The sequence below is a fragment of the Oncorhynchus masou genome, chromosome 29 (genome assembly GCF_036934945.1).
Source record: "Oncorhynchus masou masou isolate Uvic2021 chromosome 29, UVic_Omas_1.1, whole genome shotgun sequence".
In the NCBI taxonomy this organism is placed as follows: Eukaryota; Metazoa; Chordata; class Actinopteri; order Salmoniformes; family Salmonidae; genus Oncorhynchus; species Oncorhynchus masou.
In genome coordinates, this window is record NC_088240.1 from 69050630 (window position 1) to 69073184 (window position 22555).

The following is a 22555-nucleotide window of genomic DNA, read 5'->3' on the forward strand; positions in this document are numbered from 1 at the left end:
CTTCAATCAATTCCTGATCAACGGGCCATCTGGCAGCAAAGGATTGGCAAATCCCGCTTGGTGGATGAAATATGTGCATTTTGTTGACTTCCTGAAACATTTCATTGAGCATACGAAGTGCTCAAAGGAAAAGCCCTGTTCACTCCTTTTGGACAAAACCACAAGTCTCTTCTGTCCAGTGATGCTGTAATTCCCACCTCATTGCTTTTGTCGGGTTCAACCCTTAGACAGGTCTGTCTACGGGCCACTAAAGATGCACATCAACACCGCGTGTGATGCCTGGATGAGGAACAATCCCGGGAAGACAATGTCAATTTATGACATTCCAGGCCTCCCGGGTGGCGCAGTGGTTAAGGGCACTGTAGTGCAGCGCCAGCTGTGCCACCAGAGACTCTGGGTTTGCGCCCAGGCTCTGTCGTAACCATCCGCGACCGGGAGGTCCGTGGGGCGATGCACAATTGGCATAGCGTTGTTAGGGAGGGTTTGGCCAGTAGGGATATCCTTGTCTCATCGCACACCAGCAACTCCTGTGGTGGGCTGGGTGCAGTGCACGCTAACCAAGATTGCCAGGTGCATGGTGCGGCTGGCTTCTGGGTTGGATGCGCGCTGTGTTAAGCTTGGTAGGGTTGTGTATCGGAGAGTTGTAGCGATGAGACAAGATAGTAGCTACTAACAATTGTTGTAGTCGCCTACTCTCTGGCTGCAAGCCCCTTGAACATTCAGGCTGGCTAGGGTACAACCTTTCAGATCGCCCCATTCAGAACCCAACATTCCAGCCCTGCCAGGCACCATTCCAGCCCTGCCAGGCACCATTCCAGCCCTGCCAGGCACCATTCCAGCCCTGCCAGGCACCATTCCAGCCCTGCCAGGCTCCAGCACCCTTGCATAATGTAATCAGGTGTCAAATATGTATGTTGAAAACATTGGATGTTAAAAGGACTGTGTGTGTTTCTACAGCCTTTTTCTGTTGGTAAAATAATACTTTTCTAGTCTAATTAACATATGAGACAAAATTGAGCAAACACATTTTAAGACCCACTGAATTTTTGCCTACCTTTCCTTCATGTTGGAAAACTAAAAATGAAAAGTTGAGTAAACCAAAAAAAAAAGGCCGTGGAACCAGTTACTTAATTATTCATATTTAGTTAGTGTACTCAGCCCTTGAGTTCTCAATTGAATATATGGACAACAGCTGGATCAACGACTACAATCCCAACACTCGTTTTTTTGTGTTAAGAAACGTTATTAATCCTTCTAGCAATACGGTTTTATAAACCTTTGGAACTTCACTTTCATGTAAGCGAGAAAGATTCTTTCAATTGTATTCTTATTAAATTAAAAAAGATATACTTACTGTGAGCAGTTTTGCAAAGTTGCACCTGGATGTTTTCACACACCACTCAGATAGCACACTTCCTCTCATCTTGCGCTCTCATTTCTATTGGTCCATTCTATTGGTCTATTCCATTCCACATTTCCGACTGGATCGCATGTATTTCTCAAAATACAACTGGGTGCAACTGTCCTAAACTGCGTACAGTAAGTGTATCTTTTGGATATAATAGAATATTTCTCGATTATATGAAAGTTAAATTCCAAATGTTACCGAAAGTGTATTTGCATTTAGACAGCGCATTTGGCCAGCGTTGGGCCATTCCCCTCACAAGGCTAAACGGGACATACTAATGGCTCAATGTAATGTAATGGAATTGGAGTCATGAATACGGGTAAGTAAGGTTGTAGTGGATTTGATTCAGCATGTCACTGACAGTTCTTTGACTATCTATGACCATCTATTTAATGCAATTTATGTGAAGGCCTATATAAACTTACAAACAACTGTGTTTAGGATGGATATATCTTCAAAAGATTTGCAAAAACGAAGCAAACACAGTCAATCTGAAATTAGAAAGGCAGGTCTCCAGAGAGTGTTTATTGATGTAGTTAACAAATAATAAAGGCGCGATTCCATACTAGCCTGTCCCAAAAATATTTAGGTTATCTCTGAATGTTCTAGCTATTTTCACATAGAAACTTCATATGGGAGTAAGGATGTTTGATATGTTTTTTAGATTTGTACCACAAACTATTTTTGTGGGATGAGAGTGGCCAATTCGTCCTTTTTAGACCTATAGATGTCCCCTGTAAGATAATCCATGAACTGTACATGATAAAGACAACATTGTGGTGTCATTATACTCCTTATCGAGTGCTCTAAAATATGGAGTGTCTTGTTTCTGAAATATATATATACATTTTAGAAATTGTCCACTTTTATCATGATTTTCCCCCAAATGGTTTGTGATACAACTTGAAAAAGCATGTCAAACATCCTTCCCATGAATTAAGGTTTCATGTCAAACATCCTCCCCATGAATTAAGGTTTCATGTCAAACATCCTCCCCATGAATTAAGGTTTCATGTGACAGTTGCCAGAACAATCTGAGATACCAAAACTATTTTCAGGCATAGAATTACCCAAAGATAACAAATGAAAAACAAAGACAAGTACAAACCCATTATAGTTTATTTGACATACAGATGCTTTTGATTTCTGCTCAGGTGGCTTTAGTGAAAGCACAGATCCTGCTTACACAGACTTGCAAACTAGCACTTTGTCCAGGACGCTTCTGAACAAACGTGACCAATAATAAGTTGGGTGGAAAACACTGGGGTCCGTCCTCATTCTTTCACAAAATCAATTCAGTCAGTTTGTCTCATGTTTACTATACATCTGAATGCAGTAACCACATCTGACTGTCTGTCTTTTTGTTACTGACATCCCATGATAATTTACTTAGCAAAAAACAACAAACAAAAACATAAAGACAACAACAACAACAATTCTACATAATGTCACAAATTAAACCTACATTGAAACCAAGACGCAAAGTTTGTTTTTAACTGGGCGGGAGCCTTTTAAATAACCGATTCAAGCATTTACATTGTCCCGACTCCCAATGACAAACACATCATCATCCCCATACTGTCACATTTCAATGTCTCACTCCTCTCCTCTCTGTACAGTCCCATCCAATCACAAGAGCAGTTTTGTTCATTCCCGTCCAATCAACGGCATTCTTGGGTCTCTCTGGTATGGTGAAACTAGAGGACAGGACGGGAAGGGGGAGGCGGCCTCTCAGTGGTGTGTGGTGGAGGGGGGCAGATAGGTAGGTATGTAGGGGAGAAGTCCTTAGAGTCTGTAGTGGCCCAATCGAGTGACCCCATCTCTCTTGTGCATATACAGTATATATTTAAATAATACAGGTAGCAGCAGCACCCCTTCAGCAAGGAGTTGAGGGGGCGAGGGGGACAAAGAGGGGGTGGAGTGAGAGGGCTCCTCCAGGCTCTGTTACTGTGTAGGACCTCCTCCCTCAGGTGAGACAACAGGGTCTCTGTTTTGGCCTCTCCGGCGTCTTTGCTCTGTCTTGTTCCTGTTCTCAGAGTCCTCCCGGTCACCTGCCTCCCCCCTCTCCCTCTCTCTGTCCTTCTTCCTCTCCCGCCGGTCTTCCCCCTGGCTGTCCTTGTCCCGGCGGTTGTCACGGTTTCTCCTTTCGCCCCGCCGCTCACCCTTCCTCCCCTTGCCTTGCCCTAGAGATGGAAAAAACATTGAACAGAAAACACTTGTTAGTCAACTGCAGGCATCTGGTTAAAAGGTGCCTTTTGATTTTACCAAGGAAAGAAAACAATTCTGTTTCTATACACAGCCTGTCCAATGTATCAATTTTAAAGTCTCTTTATAATGATTTCTGTTGTAGATTAAACTCTGATAAAGTGATGTACATGACTTTACACAGAGAGCTGGTTGAGGGTCATGGCAGGAGCTGCACTTTCAGATGAGGATATACAGAATAAGATGAATATGAAGAGAGCATGGGTGTGATGATGGCTGTCCAGGGAGTAACTCTGTAAAGCTAACTCCCTCTCCTCTGCTCTCATCCTTCTAGACCTATCGGCTGCCTTCGATACTGTGAACCATCAGATCCTCCTCTCCACCCTCTCCGAGTTGGGCATCTCCGGCGCGGCCCACGCTTGGATTGCGTCCTACCTGACAGGTCGCTCCTACCAGGTGGCGTGGCGAGAATCTGTCTCCTCGCCACGAGCTCTCACCACTGGTGTCCCCCAGGGCTCTGTTCTAGGCCCTCTCCTATTCTCGCTATACACCAAGTCACTTGGCTCTGTCATAACCTCACATGGTCTCTCCTATCATTGCTATGCAGACGACACACAATTAATCTTCTCCTTTCCCCCTTCTGATGACCAGGTGGCGAATCGCATCTCTGCATGTCTGGCAGACATATCAGTGTGGATGACGGATCACCACCTCAAGCTGAACCTCGGCAAGACGGAGCTGCTCTTCCTCCCGGGGAAGGACTGCCCGTTCCATGATCTCGCCATCACGGTTGACAACTCCATTGTGTCCTCCTCCCAGAGCGCTAAGAACCTTGGCGTGATCCTGGACAACACCCTGTCGTTCTCAACTAACATCAAGGCGGTGGCCCGTTCCTGTAGGTTTATGCTCTACAACATCCGCAGAGTACGACCCTGCCTCACACAGGAAGCGGCGCAGGTCCTAATCCAGGCACTTGTCATCTCCCGTCTGGATTACTGCAACTCGCTGTTGGCTGGGCTCCCTGCCTGTGCCATTAAACCCCTACAACTCATCCAGAACGCCGCAGCCCGTCTGGTGTTCAACCTTCCCAAGTTCTCTCACGTCACCCCGCTCCTCCGCTCTCTCCACTGGCTTCCAGTTGAAGCTCGCATCCGCTACAAGACCATGGTGCTTGCCTACGGAGCTGTGAGGGGAACGGCACCGCAGTACCTCCAGGCTCTGATCAGGCCCTACACCCAAACAAGGGCACTGCGTTCATCCACCTCTGGCCTGCTCGCCTCCCTACCACTGAGGAAGTACAGTTCCCGCTCAGCCCAGTCAAAACTGTTCGCTGCTCTGGCCCCCAATGGTGGAACAAACTCCCTCACGACGCCAGGACAGCGGAGTCAATCACCACCTTCCGGAAACACCTGAAACCCCACCTCTTCAAGGAATACCTAGGATAGGATAAAGTAATCCTTCTCACCCCCCCTTAAATGATTTAGATGCACTATTGTAAAGTGGCTGTTCCACTGATGTCAGAAGGTGAATTCACCAATTTGTAAGTCGCTCTGGATAAGAGCGTCTGCTAAATGACTTAAATGTAAATGTAAAATGTAAATGTATGGCACAGTACAAACATGTTCCCCCTATTCACCACTAGAGGTCAGCCTTGCATCACAGACAGTGGCCACACCCAGTGAGCAAGGTTTATTTCAGCTGTTGCAATTCTCAACTGAAAGGCTTTGTCAAAAATAGAATGCCTTTAAATAGTTTATCTGCTCAGTTGATCTGCTCTTTCGCCATTTCATAAACAAATCAATTTCATGGAATGTTGTAGAGGTTACCACTGAAAGCTGAAAAGCCCCACATCATTAATATAAAACACCCCCAGAGAGAGAGAGAGAGAGAGAGAGAGAGAGAGAGAGAGAGAGAGAGAGAGAGAGAGAGAGAGAGAGAGAGAGAGAGAGAGAGAGAGAGAGACGAAATGAAAAGCAGCAGGATTGCGAAACTGCTGAGGTAGGCACGGAGCCCCTCTCTCCCCCTGGCCCCCCTTCAGCCTGTGTCCATTAATCAGCCCAGCCATGCTCTGAGCTCCGCTCCATCCTGACCAGGCAGAGAAGGGCTCGCAGCGCACGCCAGCCCAATGCTGACCCACACATTCCTGGGGTCCAGCCAGTGCGATATAGGGCCCTACCATACAACTCTGTTTAGTCTTCCCTGGCTCTGGTCGGCAGGAATAATGAAAGCACACCAGCCTCAAAGGTGAGACAAAACTGGTGCTGGCACTGGTGCTAGCTCTCCCCAGCTGTAATCTGTATCTGAACTATCTGAGCTCAGGGCAGGAGAGGAGGAGAGGCCCCCATACATCCCACAAGGCCAGGAAGATTGTAGGGTGTGTGTGTCCAGTGTGTGTTTATGGCATATGTGTGTGTTTGTATGGTGTGTGTGTGTGTGTGTGTGTGTATAGTGCAGTGTGAAAGAGGCATTATTGAAAGGGCTTTGGTGGGTTGCTCTTGCAGCAGGAGTGTAGGGTCCAAACAATGTGTGGGGGTGTAGAGGGGGATAGAGAGAAAGTGAGAGCAAGAGAGAGTGAGATAATTAGATAGTGAGAGAGAGGGAGAGACTGGAACAGAGACACAGCGAGAGAGAGCAAGAGAATGATAGAGAGAAAAATAATGATGGAGACAGAGAGAGAGAGGGGGAGACAGAGAGACACACACAGAGAGACAGGGAGATAGAGAGAGAGACAAGGAGAAAGAGAGAGACAGGGAGACAGAGAGAGACACTCAGAGAGATGGAGATAGAGAGAGAGACACACAGAGCGACAGGGAGATAGAGAGAGAGACAGGGAGACAGAGAGAGACACCCAGAGAGACAGGGAGATAGAGACACACAGGGAGATAAAGAGAGAGGGAGATGGAGAGAGACAGAAAGAGACAGGGAGATAGTGAGAGAGACACACAGAGAGACAGGGAGACAGAGAGAGAGACACTCAGAGAGACAGGGCGATAGAGAGAGACAGAGAGACAGGGAGACAGAGAGAGACACTCTGAGAGACAGGAAGATAGAGAGAGAGGCACACAGAGAGAGACATGGAGAGAGAGTCACACAGAGAGACTGGGAGACAGAGAGAGAGGGAGACAGAGAGTCTCAGAGAGACAGGAAGATAGAGAGAGACACACAGAGGGAGACAATGAGATAGACAGGGAGACAGAGAGAGACACTCAGAGAGACAGGAAGATAGAGAGAATCACTCAGAGAAAGACGGGGAGATAGAGAGAGACAAGGGGATAGAGAGAGAGAGACGGGGAGATAGAGAGACAGGGATATATGTATATATATATATTTATAAAGAGAGAGAGACAGGGATATATGTATATATATATATATATTTATAGAGGGAGAGAGAGAGAGACAGGGAGATATAGAGAGACACACAAAGAGAGAGAGACAGGGATATATGTATATATATATATATAGAGAGAGAGAAAGAGAGACACATAGAGAGAGAGACAGGGAGATAGCGTGAGAGACACCGAGAGAGAGAGACACACAGAGAGAGAATGATAGAAAGAAAAAGAGAACGAGAGAGAGAGAATGAGAGAGAGAGAACGAGAGAGAGAGAGAATGAGAGAGAGAGAGAATGATAGAGAGAGAATGAGAGAGAGTGATAGAGAGAGAATGATAGAGAGAAAAAGAGAATGAGAGAATGATAGAGAATGAGAGAGAGAATGATAGAGAGAGAATGAGGGAGAGAGAATGAGAGAGAGAGTGATAGAGAGAGAATGAGGGAGAGAGAATGAGAGAGAGAGTGATAGAGAGAGAATGAGGGAGAGAGAATGAGAGAGAGAGTGATAGAGAGAGAATGAGGGAGAGAGAATGAGAGAGAGAGTGATAGAGAGAGAATGAGGGAGAGAGAATGAGAGAGAGAGTGATAGAGAGAGAATGAGGGAGAGAGAATGAGAGAGAGAGTGATAGAGAGAGAATGAGGGAGAGAGAATGAGAGAGAGAGTGATAGAGAGAGAATGAGGGAGAGAGAATGAGAGAGAGAGTGATAGAGAGAGAATGAGGGAGAGAGAATGAGGGAGAGAGAATGAGAGAGAGAGAATGAGAGAGAGAGTGATAGAGAGAGAATGAGGGAGAGAGAATGAGGGAGAGAATGAGAGAGAGAGTGATAGAGAGAGAATGAGAGCGATAGAGAGAGAGAGAAAGAGATGAGCAGCATTCTGAATCTGACTCCGCCCCCCCATCCCACCCCACCTCTGGCTCTTTCAACACAGGAAGTCCCCTCTACACACATTGTTTTGTTTGTCATAACCATTTAAAGATAAGCGGCTTAGTTATAATCTCTGGGTTTCCTAAAACCCAAGGCACAACTTCATCTGGGCTCGTGTTGAGGTGATTACTGGGTATGTTTATCAGAGAAGGCTTTTGTCTGTCTGAACTGTGTCTATGAATTCTATAAACTGTCCAGCGATGCAGTGGACCCGAAGGAGACACTTGAATTAAAACACTTTCAACAAAGATTTAGCACATTCTTACCAGCATGGTCATTACCGCTACACTACAGTGGATGACTGGCAGTGTTTTTTTGGGATGGTTTGTGTGGGTGTGTGTGTGTGTGGAGGGGGGGGGGGGTGCAGCTATTATAAAACAAACATTTTGATGTGACGTGTGTCCACGTAAAGTATGATCAGGTTCAGGCATGTGGTTGATATAAACTGTAAAATAGAACTGTGAAAAATGACTATAAAAGTAATATCAACAGAGCTGGATTATAAGATTACTGTAACTAAGGACAGCTTTCAAAAGTGTTGCAACTTCACAAGAGTTTATGCAAGTGCTTGGCTTTCACGTTGCTTAGCCCTAGCTAGACATCTCAGCTGAATTGATACTTTCATTGAACTGTCATCTGGCATTGATTATTTACCATTTTTATCATAGAGTTGGGGTGAAAAGGGGAGATATAGAGAGAGAAAGTGAAAGAGAGAGCAGTGAGTGTAAGAAAACAGCTGAAATTGTTTCTCGGGATCACCCTCCAACACACACTCCTATGCAGTGCAATTACACTGATATCCCTACAGTGCATTTGTTGCACAAAGTACTAGACATCATGCTGCTCAGTGCTCACTGGTGTGCAGACCGTTTGTGTGTTAGGGTGCCTGTGCGTGCATGCGGGGAAACAGTTTGGCCCGCTGTCAGAGAGGGGATGTGCAGGAGCATAATTAGTCTAATGACGCAGAGGGGGCAACATCCTCCATGGCAGGCACACTGTCGTCCAGGGGGCTTTTGGTGGGAGCCAGGCTGGGATTAAAGGCTCTGGGCTGTCCCACAGGAGAAATGCCCGGAGCTTTGAAGGCTACGGGACGCCTGTCCAGCTCCCACTCGCTGGGGGACGGGAGGGGTCTACCTTCTAGCTGGGTTAGATAGATAGGGGAACGGTGGTTTGGAGGACAAATTAGCCACAGTTGTTAACACAAAGGAGACAGCAGGCAGGCAGGCGAGGACATGTATGTTAACATTTACGACAACCAAGCATGTTGAAGGGGGGGGAGGAGGACACTGTACACTGAAAAGACATGACACCTCTGGCTACTGTAGCTCAACAGAGCTTACTAGAGATGAAACGACCAAATCAGAGTTGTGTTAAAGAGGAAGAGTGAAAGTGAGGGTTCTTGCCCTGTGACTCATTCTGTGACATTCCATATTTCTCTAAGTACTGGACCTGTTTAAAGTCCAGCTCCTGTTGTCATTTTTGTGGATAAGGAGCGTAAAACCTCCTTGATTCATATTGAGAGTTCCTGCTCTCTGATTCACAAGGAGGGGGAGGACTGGGGGTGACATGGAGGTTACAACGTTCTGTTTAAAAACAGAAAAGACTGATGGAGAGAGCCAAAAGAGAAGAAGTTAGAAAACAACAGCCATTAGGAAGAGCTGGAGGGAGACGGCAAGGGAGACGGGGAGAAAAGAGACAGGGAGAGAAAAGAGACAGGGAGAGGAAAGAGACAGGGAGAGAAAAGGGAGAGAAAAGAGACAGGGAGAGGAAAGAGACAGGGAGAGGAAAGAGACAGGGAGAGAAAAGGGAGAGAAAAGAGACAGGGAGAGAAAAGGGGGAGAAAAGAGACATGGAGAGAAAAGGGGGAGAAAAGAGACAGGGAGAGAATAGGGGGAGAAAAGAGACAGGGAGAGAATAGGGGGAGAAAAGAGACATGGAGAGAAAAGAGACAGGGAGAGAAAAGGGAGAGAAAAGAGACAGGGAGAGAATAGGGGGAGAAAAGAGACATGGAGAGAAAAGAGACAGGGAGAGAAAAGGGGCAGAAAATAGACAGGGGGAGAAAAGGGGGAGAAAAGAGACATGGAGAGAAAAGGGGGAGAAAAGAGACAGGGAGAGAATAGGGGGAGAAAAGAGACATGGAGAGAAAAGGGGCAGAAAATAGACAGGGGGAGAATAGGGGGAGAAAATAGACAGGGAGAGAATAGGGGGAGAAAAGAGACAGGGAGAGAATAGGGGGAGAAAAGAGACATGAAGAGAAAAGAGACAGGGAGAGAAAAGGGGGAGAAAAGAGACATGGAGAGAAAAGGGGCAGAAAATAGACAGGGGGAGAAAAGGGGGAGAAAAGAGACATGGAGAGAAAAGGGGGAGAAAAGAGACAGGGAGAGAATAGGGGGAGAAAAGAGACATGGAGAGAAAAGGGGCAGAAAATAGACAGGGGGAGAATAGGGGGAGAAAATAGACAGGGAGAGAAAAGGGGAAGAAAAGAGACAGGGAGAGAATAGGGGGAGAAAAGAGACAGGGAGAGAATAGGGGGAGAAAAGAGACATGGAGAGAAAAGGGGCAGAAAATAGACAGGGGGAGAAAAGGGGCAGAAAATAGACAGGGAGAGAAAAGGGGAAGAAAAGAGACAGGGAGAGAATAGGGGGAGAAAAGAGACATGGAGAGAAAAGGGGCAGAAAATAGACAGGGGGAGAAAAGGGGGAGAAAAGAGACATGGAGAGAAAAGGGGGAGAAAAGAGACAGGGAGAGAATAGGGGGAGAAAAGAGACATGGAGAGAAAAGGGGCAGAAAATAGACAGGGGGAGAAAAGGGGGAGAAAAGAGACAGGGAGAGAAAAGGGAGAGAAAAGAGACAGGGAGAGAAAAGAGACAGGGAGAGAAAAGGGGAAGAAAAGAGACAGGGAGAGAAAAGAGACAGAGAGAGAAATGAGACAGGGAGAGAAAAGGGGAAGAAAAGAGACAGGGAGAGAATAGGGGGAGAAAAGAGACATGGAGAGAAAAGGGGCAGAAAGGAGACAGGGAGAGAAAAGGGGGAGGAATGAGACAGGGAGAGAACAGAGACAGGGAGATAAAAGAGACAGGGAGAGAAAAGAGACAGGGAGAGAAAAGAGACAGGGAGAGAAAAGGGGGAGAAATGAGACAGGGAGAGAAAAGAGACAGTTAGAGAAAAGAGACAGGGAGAGAAAAGGGGGAGAAATGAGACAGGGAGAGAAAAGAGACAGGGAAGAGAAAAGGGGGAGAAAAGAGACAGGGAGAAAAGAAGAGAGAGAAAAAGAGTGAGAGCTCTTTCTAGAGAAAGACAAAACTTGGCCGGAGAAATAACAAATAAACCTGGTCTGGGGATGGACAGAGGCCCTTGGGGAGTGATGGAGGGAAGATGGAGGGGTGAAGGGATAGAGGGAGGAGGATGTATCAGTGTCTGAGGGGCTGGTGGGGATTAGAGCGAGCTGGCGGAGGTCGGACCAGTGACCCCGTGGCGTATGCGGAACGTAAACACGGAGCGGAGGGGACGCGCCAGAGCAGATAATTAGCTCTGCTCACTGGATGTTCCAGGAGCCGGCCGGCCGACCCGGGGGAAGCAGCTGGGTAATCACACGCAGGGGCAAGGTCGATAACCGTGTGTGTGTGTGTGTGTGTGTGTGTGTGTGTGATAACCAGGCCTCGGCCTACAGTGTGTAACCGGCACCCACCCACACACCTACCCACCCACAGCTCTGGCTTGCCTCCACCCTGCTCAGGCCGATCAGCACAGCACCGACTCCACACTAAGACCCCCACTCCACCACGGGACAGGGGAACAGGAGCCCCATTCAGGAGGAAGGAGGGGTGGTGTGTTTTTTTGGGGTGTGCAAAAGAGAGTATCAGCAGTGTGGAGAAAAAGGGGAGAAAGAGAGAAAGACGACAGACTGGGGGAGGAGCAGAGGCCACATTTCACAGCCTAAATGACAGATTCAACCCAACCAGGACCCTTTACAAATGACCGCCTATGGTTTTTAAAGGGACAAGTTGATGTGCGTGTGTATTCAGATCTGTGTGTGTGTTGGCAGCTGCTGTTATTAGTCTAAACTAATGCTGATTCCGCCCGTCGCCTCATGGCTCCCCAAGGGAGGATGTTTGAGGAGTCTGTGTGTTTCTGCTTCACAGTAAACTTTTCTGCTGAATCGCTACTGAGGGGTTGTGTTTGTGCTGTAAGTAAGGCTGCCTAGAGGCCCTGGTGGCCTGGGGAGCTGGGGGCCTGGGGGGCTCGAGGGCTGAGGGCCTGTTGTCTGACCCTTAACACTACAGTCAGGGCCGGCTGAAGGATCAGTCTCCCCTCAGCCACCAATGACAAACAAACCACATACAAATATAATAAGCAACAAGCAAATATGTTTTTATGACCCCAAACTCCTTCTTACAAACACTCTTTCTGTTTGGCTTCGGTTGAAAACATATTTTTGGTAATTCATTAGAAATCATCAGATCAATGTTTATGAGGAAAAATTGAGTGTTTTGACATATTTTTATAATCAGTAAAGTCTGGATTCGAAGCGTTAGAGCAACAACACACAGGCGTTTCACCATTATCCACTAACCACAATGCATATTCTTAAAGTCAACAATTCAGGTCTCTTAAGGAGAGGAGAGGAGTGGCAGATGACTGACCAGTCATTTCAGATTATAGTGTAGAGACAAAGTTGGTTCTGGAACTCTAGCCTACAACTGTACTAACAATGGAGATAGTGACCTGTCCTACTACTGATGATCCCCGTATAGTTCTTCTAGTATTTACCTGGACATCGCCTCCTCTTGAGGACACACTCTTTCTTTTCCCAGATGGGGGGACAGGGTTTTCCGTAGGCGGAAGGTAACTGGACAACTTCCCGGGTCCTTGTCTCCTCACCCCATTTAAATCCACAGGTTTTCCCTGACCGGGAGCAGGGGCTCCACTCCCCCCACTCACCCACCGCGCAGTGCACTGCACAAATGATTAAGACAGAGGAGGAGACACACACTGTATGTTACAAGAGGCATAGACCAAAGATATTCACAACCAAAATTCACATAAAGAAGGGCAAAGACACTGTAAAGCACATGAAGTTAACACCAGTGGAGGCTAGTGCCACTTTAAATCGGAGGTTGGGCTTATTGTTTTGGCTGGATACTAAACACACCATGTGTTTGATGTGTTCCATACCTTTCCATTCTGGCCCAATGAGCCCATCCTCAGATTTCCCCACCAGCCTCCACTGGTAAACACTCTCTCCTCCTTGTTCTGGAGCTCACCTTGAAGGGAACACTCCATGAGTTTGTCGTTTGGTTCAAACTCGTCTGGACAGACGTGGTGACACTTCCCCAGCAGCAGGTACAGGCCTGGTCTGCACCTCGTACATGTGTCATTGATCAGACAGGCATCACAGTCCGCAGGACACTCTGAAACACCAACACATACATAATATTACACCTGCACTGGAATCAAATCACATCAATACACACAACAAAGACCTTTACAATTACATTTAACCTCATTCTTCCATTCTAAGAAAACCAAATGCAATACGATATGCTATTTTAACTCCACAGTTTACATCATGTGATTGAGACATAGAAACAACTATGTAACGGTAATACACTACACTAGCCCTCTCTTTGTAACGTGTCTAACACCAACACCATCAGAACTTGACAATAACATAACAGTCTAATATTCTACTCACTGGGAACACATTCCCTTTGTGTGTCGCTGCAGACCAGGCTCTCTGGGCAGCTCTCCTGACACTTGCCCAGGTGGAGATAGAACCCCGCTCTGCACCGCATGCAAAGGTTCTTATTGAAGCAAGAATCACACTCCGGCCTGCACTCTGAAACACCCAGTCAGTCAGTCAACAGCCTGCAAGATTATGTTGCTCTTGAAGTGATTTGTTGAACATGCAGTATGTTAGAATGAGCAGCACTCTAAAACAGGACAATTGGCTGCACATAGATGCACATCCCTTTATGAGATTTTAGTGTACAAAATAATAGAAGATCATGCATTTGGAGTGACTGGCATGCAGTGATACCAAATAGACTTAATACATACACTAAAACACAGATTAAGCCTAGTCCTGGACTAAAAAGCATGGAGATTCTCAGTTGAAATAGCTTTTTAGTCTAGGACTAGGCTTAATCTGTCTATGTAAACTGTCGTAGAGGTAGGTTACGTCTTTGGTAATAGCCAAGCAACTTACTTGTGCATGTGTTTCTGTCTGGTGAGCGGGTGCCGTAGAAACCACTGGGGCAGGAGGGCAGACACACCCCCATCTGCCTCATCCCATTTCTCTCCAGGAAGATAAAGAGGCGGGGCTTACAGGACAGACAGCCATTGTAATCAGAGCAGGTCAGACAGCCTCCCTGGCACCCTGAGCTCACCCCTGGGTTCTCTGCAGGTAAGACGGAGGGAGATGATGTGGCACAGAAGGACAAAAGTCAGTTTAGACATTTTACTTTGTATGTGTCTCAAATGGCACAACATTGACTTCATAGTGCACTGCAGAAGTAGTACACTATAGGAATAGGTTGCCATTTGGGAAGCAACCATACAATCAGTTGGCACAGGGTTTCTCAAACTTTTTGGGATACTGTACCCCCCAATCACATTTGGATCTGCCTGAAGTACCCCACTCCTCCTGTACAACTGATCATTTGGCATATGGGTCCTTTCCAAGTACCCTGTGTACAGGCCAGGTTGGCAGGTACCCTCACAGGGTGCTGCTACCCAAAGATGAGAAGCACTGATTAAGCAGAGACCAGAGTGCTTTATAATAACATAAGTGTATTTAACTAAAGTAATTGAGACAACGACATGATCATTGCAAAAGGCATTGTCTTATGTCAGGTGACGTCACTCCTACGTGATGATCGTCCCTAAACTGACATGGTACTGTATCTGACTTTAACAATATGCAAAAGGTGCATCATCACCCAGCCACACTAAACCAACCAACCACGGTGGAACAGAGGAACATCCCTCAACATGTTGTTACACTATCATTTACATTCAATAGAACTAATGTGGAAATGGAGATATCCTACGTTTTTAAAAGAATCCACATTGCCAATCCAAGTTATAGTTGTAGTATATCACTGTGGCTGTGAGACAGATGAAGGTGTTAACCAACACTGCAACTCAAGACATCACACGTCAACATATCACAAATCAACTATGCCCCCTTCCCCCCCCCCCTCTCTCTCTCTCTCTCTCTCTCTCTCTCTCTCTCTATCTATGCCAATTAAATAAAGAGGGACTACTGCTTACATTTAAACAAGTATAGCTCTTCAGACTATATGAACTGTTTGTAGTCTATGACTTCTAACCAACTACCGCAACGAGGATACCAAATAGCCAACAAAGCGTTTGGATGGTGACAAAATGCTACAGATTTACAGATTTTCCTGGGAACAATGACCATAGAACAACTCAATACTAAACATGACAGGCAACAAGCAGGCCTGTGGACTCTCTTGGAGGGAAAAATAATCAAATGAGACGTCAAGCATACCAAGGTTCGCACGCAATGCCAGAAGCTGCGCACTTCTTATTCTCGCTCTCTACACAGAAGGAGTACAGTTTATTCGTTGTACTATGACTAAAAGGACGAAACAATTTGGCAACATTATCAATATTCAAACAGACCTCCAGCTGACTGTCTGGCCATGATACTGCGAACACAGCCAAATGAGTAAGATGAGTAATCGGCACTGGCACTGATAACTTTGCAACATGTCTCAAATTCATCTTCATTATGCTTCGTGTTGAAGATACGCCAATCTGTCGACCCACATAGTTCACAGGGTCGACTGTGTTAGAAACAGGGAAAGGCTGAGCTTTCATTATGACTGATGGTAGGATTAGAAAGGGATTGCAAAACTGCCTGTCTGTAGGCCTATACATCCTACTCAGATAGCAAGCCTTGTGTCAGAGATATTTCCATAGGCTCAGAAAAAAGCCCTGCCAGAATGTGAATAACATCCAATTTCTCTGTTGGTTGGTGTGGAGGTTGGCACCTGCTCAGGTTGAGATGATTAACATTTTATGTACACAAAATGTTCACAGGAAAGTGTTATCACTCAGACTTTGGAGTTGGTCTCCAGGTTAAAGTCCTGCATAAATGTGTCCAGTCTCCACTATAATAAGGAGGCTATAAAATGCCCAGAGTAGGACAGTGTCTTTGAAATAGGGATAGTGTCATCACAGTATGTGAGACATCACAGTATGTCTACAGACAAATGAGGAACTGAGCAGAGGCTCCATTACCACAAACTGTCATCTTGGACTGGGCACAAGTGAAACCTCATGCGTCCTGACTGCCGCTGCTGATTTAAGCTATGTGTGACTGATTTGTAGGGCAGGATGTCAAATGGCTTAACTCTCAACTCTTGTTGAATTACAGAGCTTGACCTCAGAGGACGGTGGAGATGAGGACAGACTGGTTGAGAGGAGAAGAGGTTGGGTATGTACTAGGACTACCAGCAGGAACTGCAAGTGAGTACCTGACTGAGGATATATATTGCTATTTCACACTACTGATCCAAGCTGAACTGAGCTGTATTGTGCCTGGTTATGCATCTACTGTTCCTTAGTTGCTGGAACTATGCAGGAAAGGACATATGAAAAGATCATATCTGAGCCAGCACATTATGGTTTGGGTTGGCACGATGTGAAAAGGGTACTAGCAGGTGGCTCTGGGTTAATTTAAACCAGGAGTGCTCAAACTTTTGGGATTGGTGGGACAAAATATAATCTGAGTGGTGGGCCGCGGGCCAAACAAATGTACATGATTTATTTAAAATCAAGGTAAACAATACCCTTTTAGGGTCGTGAAATAATAGCTTTTTTGAAGGTAATCATAAAATGTCACTTCAAACATTAATCAAATGACAGCCATATAACTTGACACACATTCTGATTACCACCCACTGGGCAAAAACTAGTTGAATCAACATTGTTACCACGTCAAATTGAATGTGATGACTTTGAATTAATGTGGAAAATTGATTGCAAAATGTTACCAACGCAAGTGAATTTTGGCTTTATTTTACACACATGTTTACCGAAATCCAACTATGTGGTGATTTTTGTTGTTGTGGTTGATTTCACGTTGAAATCATGTTAGCTGGCAACTCAAGCAAATGTAAATCAGAACGAGACTTTGAAATGACTTCTGTGCCCAGTGGGCAGATGTATTACATTTTTTACCATTGTAGCATAGAAACTGCAACCAAGTTTCTATGTTCATAAGGCTAATGACTTTAATGTGTGCAGGTTTTGGGGGGGCCTAAGCCCCCCACTTCACACGCAAAACATTTTAGTGTCCCTCTTGGCCGCGGAGAGAAATATTTGCAGCTTTAAAGTTAATGGGATTTTCAGCAATTCTACAAATGTTTCCATGGGGCAGAGAGGAAATGGTGCAGTTCTTTTCTATGCTACAATGGTAAAAAATGCAATACATCTGTCCACTCAAGAGCTGGGTTATTGGCCAGAGAATGGCATGCATGGTACCTGATGCAATGACAGGGAGCACCTCACTGAGTCAGATATTTTGAGCTCATTTAGTAGATGTCCCTTGATGGTTAAGGTAAGGGTTTGGGGAATGTACGCAGATCCTATATCAGTTCTTAGGGGGAACATCTCAGGGGCAACTTCTGGGATTGCGACACATGGTAAGAGCTAGTCTCAGTATTCACCACTGCAGAGCTACGCAAGGAGCATATCAGTGTGTGCAGTAGGGGTTTTATCCTCCTAGTTCTCTGGCATATCGGGCCGTGGGTGAGTTGTTGGCCTTTTCTCCCTCCTTCACTTCAGGGTTAGCTGCCAGATTGCAAAAGATCACAGAGATTGTGTTTGAAATATTTTAGCAATCTTTACAACTGCTGTCCATTTGCCCACATGTGTTCCTGCCAAGGCCCCCTAATTCACAGAACCCTTAACACAGAGGAATTTTGCCTGCCCTTGCCTACAGTAGCTCGCACTGACACAACAGGGCAATCCCATGGTAACAGAATTATGCTAAGACTCTGATTTTTCACTTTAAAATGAATGACAAACAAAAACCATTGATTTCAAAGTTTAACAAACGATAGAACTCTATGCATAATGACTTCTTTGAACAATTTACATAGGACATTTTTTTAAATCTACATTTTCTGGAAAATCTGTGCAGATGCAATGTTCTTCCTGGAAATGGGTTTTTGTAACATTGTCAGTGGAAATTGTTAAAAGTAGTCCTTGTGTATATAGTTTGTTAAACTTTGAAATCAATGTTTTTTGTTTGGTATACATCTTAAAGTAAGAAATCTGAGTCTCAGCGTAATTCTGTTACCATGGAATTGCCCAACATCAATTAGGCGGCTTGCATACCCACAACAAAATTGTTCTTGCATGAGGTCTGTCCTGTGAGGTCTGTCCTGTGAGGTCTGTACTGTGAAGTCTGTACTGTGAGGTCTGTCCTGTGAGGTCTGTCCTGTGAGGTCTGTCCTGTGAGGTCTGTCCTGTGAGGTCTGTACTGTGAGGTCTGTCCTGTGAGGTCTGTCCTGTGAGGTCTGTACTGTGAAGTCTGTACTGTGAGGTCTGTCCTGTGAGGTCTGTCCTGTGAGGTCTGTACTGTGAGGTCTGTCCTGTGAGGTCTGTCCTGTGAGGTCTGTCCTGTGAGGTCTGTCCTGTGAGGTCTGTACTGTGAAGTCTGTACTGTGAGGTCTGTCCTGTGAGGTCTGTCCTGTGAGGTCTGTCCTGTGAGGTCTGTCCTGTGAGGTCTGTCCTGTGAGGTCTGTACTGTGAAGTCTGTACTGTGAGGTCTGTCCTGTGAGGTCTGTACTGTGAGGTCTGTCCTGTGAGGTCTGTACTGTGAAGTCTGTACTGTGAGGTCTGTACTGTGAGGTTTCAATTGCCTGAACTGCTTGAACCACTTGTAAAGTTAAAATCATGACCACAAGATGAAAACAACCATGATTATTTTGAGCATCATGTGTAGATATAAACAAAACGGCTAACAGCAGAATGATGAAGGCAAACATGCAAGTCATAGGGCACAGACCTAAAAAAATATGTTTGCCTAATGTTTTCTTAATCAGACAGTGTAGTGTTGAACCTCTGCACATCTCCCCCTCCTTTAATTTCATTATCTGTCCTTCTTTCCCTTTATTAGGAATCCAATCTGTTATTCACACCTAGTGTCTATTTTAGACCCACTTGAAATCATTCCGGCCTCTATTCTAGAACACACAGAAATCATCTGGCATCTATATTCTAGACCACATAGAAATCATTCTGGCCTCTATTCTAGAAATCATTATGCTATCTTGTGTTTTCTCGCAGGCATTCATATCTCTCATTTGTGGATACATCAAGGGCAGAAGGAAGTGGACTGTTTTTGGCCAGTTGACTGCATGGTCAGGTCCCTGACTGAGAGCTCATTCACCCTGCTCTCTCTGTCTGACTATCACAGTTAGTCATATGTCAGGTTGGCCTCCTTCAATTAGCACCAGCTAAGTAGGCTGCGATGCACGAGGGGAGGCCCACAGTTTGTCTATCTGGAATGCACCCACAAACCAATGTGGACCCACAATTTCTACACAGGCATGTAGGGTTTAGATAAGAAGATGATATATCAAGTTGAAGAAGTGGTTCTTAAGACGTTAAACACTTCTCCAGGCAATGCGTATGGGACGCACCCCAAAACACTGCTATTGTTTGTTACCAGCCTACCTTTCCAGATAACAATCCACCTGGCAACAGGTGATGCATGCAATACTCAACCATTCTACTAAGGCAGAAGAGCACATCTGGAAGCTCATCTGGAACTTCAATATAGTGCAGAGAGAGAATAATAAAGCAAGCTCCATGGTACTACTGACAAGATACAGGGTGAGACCTGTGGAGTTACTTGACACAGAACATGATATCTATTAGGCTTAAAGAAAGATGCTGAACGGATACCTTCATGCAGAGTTCTCCAACTCTGGTCCTGGAGAACTACTGGAAGTGCTGGCTTTTGTTCCAGCCCAGCACTAACACACAGAACTGGGGTTGGAGAACCCTGCCATGGTCAATGTTGCTGATACTCTGAACATCTAGGAAGCAAAACAAAAAATAAGTAAAGTGTCTACTGATTTACCTGAGCTTCTTTGTTGTGTTTTGGATATGATGATAGTTTTGCTTCAGAGCTTTGAAATACTGTAAATAATTTCATACAAGATACTAACCCCTCTGAATTTCTAACTGAAAAATTGTTGTATTCTGAATTGCCAACTAAATATGAACATATGAGTTCCCTCTTCCATTTTTTCAACACCACAAAAAATTATCACCACAGAAAGTCACAGTTATGGTAAACAAAAAAGTGTTACAGCTTTGGCAATTCTACACAGAACGCCCTTTAAAGATGAACATGGCCAGGCTTTCATGTATTTTCACATTAGATGCACAATCTTATATTCTACATGTATTACAATCAAGAAGATAACTGTATCAGCGTCCTCTAACAGCGGTTAGATGGCACGCGCTGCCACATGCTCAAAGCTTCTACTCAGTGTTGCACGGAGTTTGTCAATGAAGCATAAGCACTGCAGACATTCCATAACATCAGTGAAATGCAAATATAATACACGTCAGACGAACTTTCTATGTAATGAATCATTTAGATCAGAAAGTTATAACATACTTTGTCGGCAGACATGCCGCGTAAAAAGTGCTCTGCCACTGACCGCTAGAGAGCGATGGGAACTAGGGGATGCAGCGCGCACTGCGTATGGAGCTTTGTGGAATACACTTCTAAGAAAACTGTCAGGGAACAGTGACTGGTTGAATTTCATCAGTAAAAAATGACAAACCCGAGGTTCATGTAATGTTGAACGCCATGCAGTCCAATGATTGACTGCGGTGTGGTTGAGGACGAAATGTGCGTAAAATTGGCCGCTGCAGAGAGTAAAGTACGCATATTGCTTTTGTAGACACAATGTAGTGAGTTCCACAGAGGCATGTTGCCTAGTGATTAAAATGAAAGTTTATTGATCTGAAAACAACACATTTTTAGATTGGTCGAGTTGCCTTTGATTATAACTAAATGCGGGTTGTACTTAAACAACGGTATCATATTATAAATGATAAGCTACCCAGCCTATCAACATCGTTTTGACACATTCATTTATGGGAAGTTTCATATGTTGTAATAGAGATTGAACCACAGAACTATGTTATTACATCTCCACCTCAACCAAAAAGCATTCCTCCCCAATTAGGCATATTTCCCAAAGCCATGCTATGATCTTTCATTGTAAATGTCATTGCCAAGTATGAGATGTTCAAATCATATCGGGTAACCTTAATACAGTACTCATATTGTTATGTTATTTATACATCTACATGAAAAGATGTATGTCATATGGTATGATAGGTACTACAACACTACAGTAGGGTTCAATGGAACAGAGACCAGGAGCGCGCGAGCAACTCACTGCATGCGCGGGCGCTCTTTACTCACGTTTATGTTGCCGATGCCTAGAGGGGTGCTGCTGACTATCAGTGTATTCCATGCAGTGCAAGATCAAAACAAAGGAGATCAGTTGTAATTGCATAGTAACCCGGAGATGATGACTTGTATAGCCAATGTCAATGTCCTCCAGAAAAGTGCAGCTTTGATTCCACTTTTTTGAGAGGGAATGTGTTGTCTTATTCCTGGAAAGAGCAGAATCCCCTGCACTGCGCAGAGAGTGATGTCTGATTTACGATGGCCCAATGACACCTGGGCCGTTTAGACAGTAACATCCTTGATAGAATCCTCATGTGTGCCACAAAGCGAGACCAAATCAGGTATCCGTAGTGAGCATATTCCCACAACCAAACCGTTAGATTATCATCCACCGCGGGAAAAATAAGATACTCAAAGAAAGAAAGCGTAGATCATATAATCGAGGCTGGCATATTGATACAGTTTCAGTTGTCTTCCTGTATCCTCCACTGATACTCTCTCGAAGTTCGCCGCACGTCCAGGTGTGAGGGCTACTTTATTGTGCCCTGCGTGTAGGAGGTCATCGCGTCATCCCCATCATCTAACAGAGTAGACAAAAACTGGGAGCCGCGCGCGTCACTGGCAGCAGCACCTAACTGTAATAAAGTACCAAGATTCGACGAGGTGAGAACCAATTTAATTGTCGCGCACTTCTCGTTGTTCGACAGTTAAAGCAAAAATAATCTGCGCAGTTTCAACTCTTTTCAGTTTTGCGTGCAATACTCATTCCCCCACTCCAACTCGCTCTCTTATGACTTCAGCCCTCTGCGGTCTCCCTCTACACGCTCGAAAGTTTATCTAGAGGGCAAGCACCCCCACGTTAGATTTCCTTCGAGTTTGACCCCTCGGTTGAGAAGCCTTTTACTTGGCATGGTGTTGATAATGTGTCTTTGGGAAATTGCGCTGTTTTACGCACGTAGTATTTCTATGGAATTTCAGATATTCACTGTTTATGGCCAAATAGTCCTTTTAATTTCGATTTTATGATACACTTTTATTACGTTTAATTACTGTTATTTCTGGCTACAGAGAAACACACTTTAAACGTTTTAATTGTTTGTAGACGGCACTAATTGCAATCATCAAGAACACAAAAAAGAAGTGCACTTGTGCTAGAAAGCCTTATTGCATGACGTGCTGTTTATTTTGTGTCGTTTTTGAT

General features: G+C 45.1%; 1 protein-coding gene across 1 annotated transcript; it reads right to left on the reverse strand.

The window, feature by feature from the left end:
* Window positions 1-1900: 1900 nt before the first annotated feature.
* On the reverse strand, window positions 1901-22191 carry LOC135520401 (R-spondin-3-like). The gene is made up of 6 exons (XM_064945948.1): window positions 21367-22191; window positions 14080-14271; window positions 13567-13710; window positions 13136-13282; window positions 12642-12827; window positions 1901-3591 (listed from the first exon to the last, which is right to left on the reverse strand). Exons 1-6 carry the CDS (start codon window positions 21458-21460, stop codon window positions 3353-3355), a joined length of 1002 nt encoding a protein of 333 aa, XP_064802020.1. The 5' UTR covers window positions 21461-22191; the 3' UTR covers window positions 1901-3352.
* Between the last annotated feature and the right edge of the window lie 364 nt (window positions 22192-22555).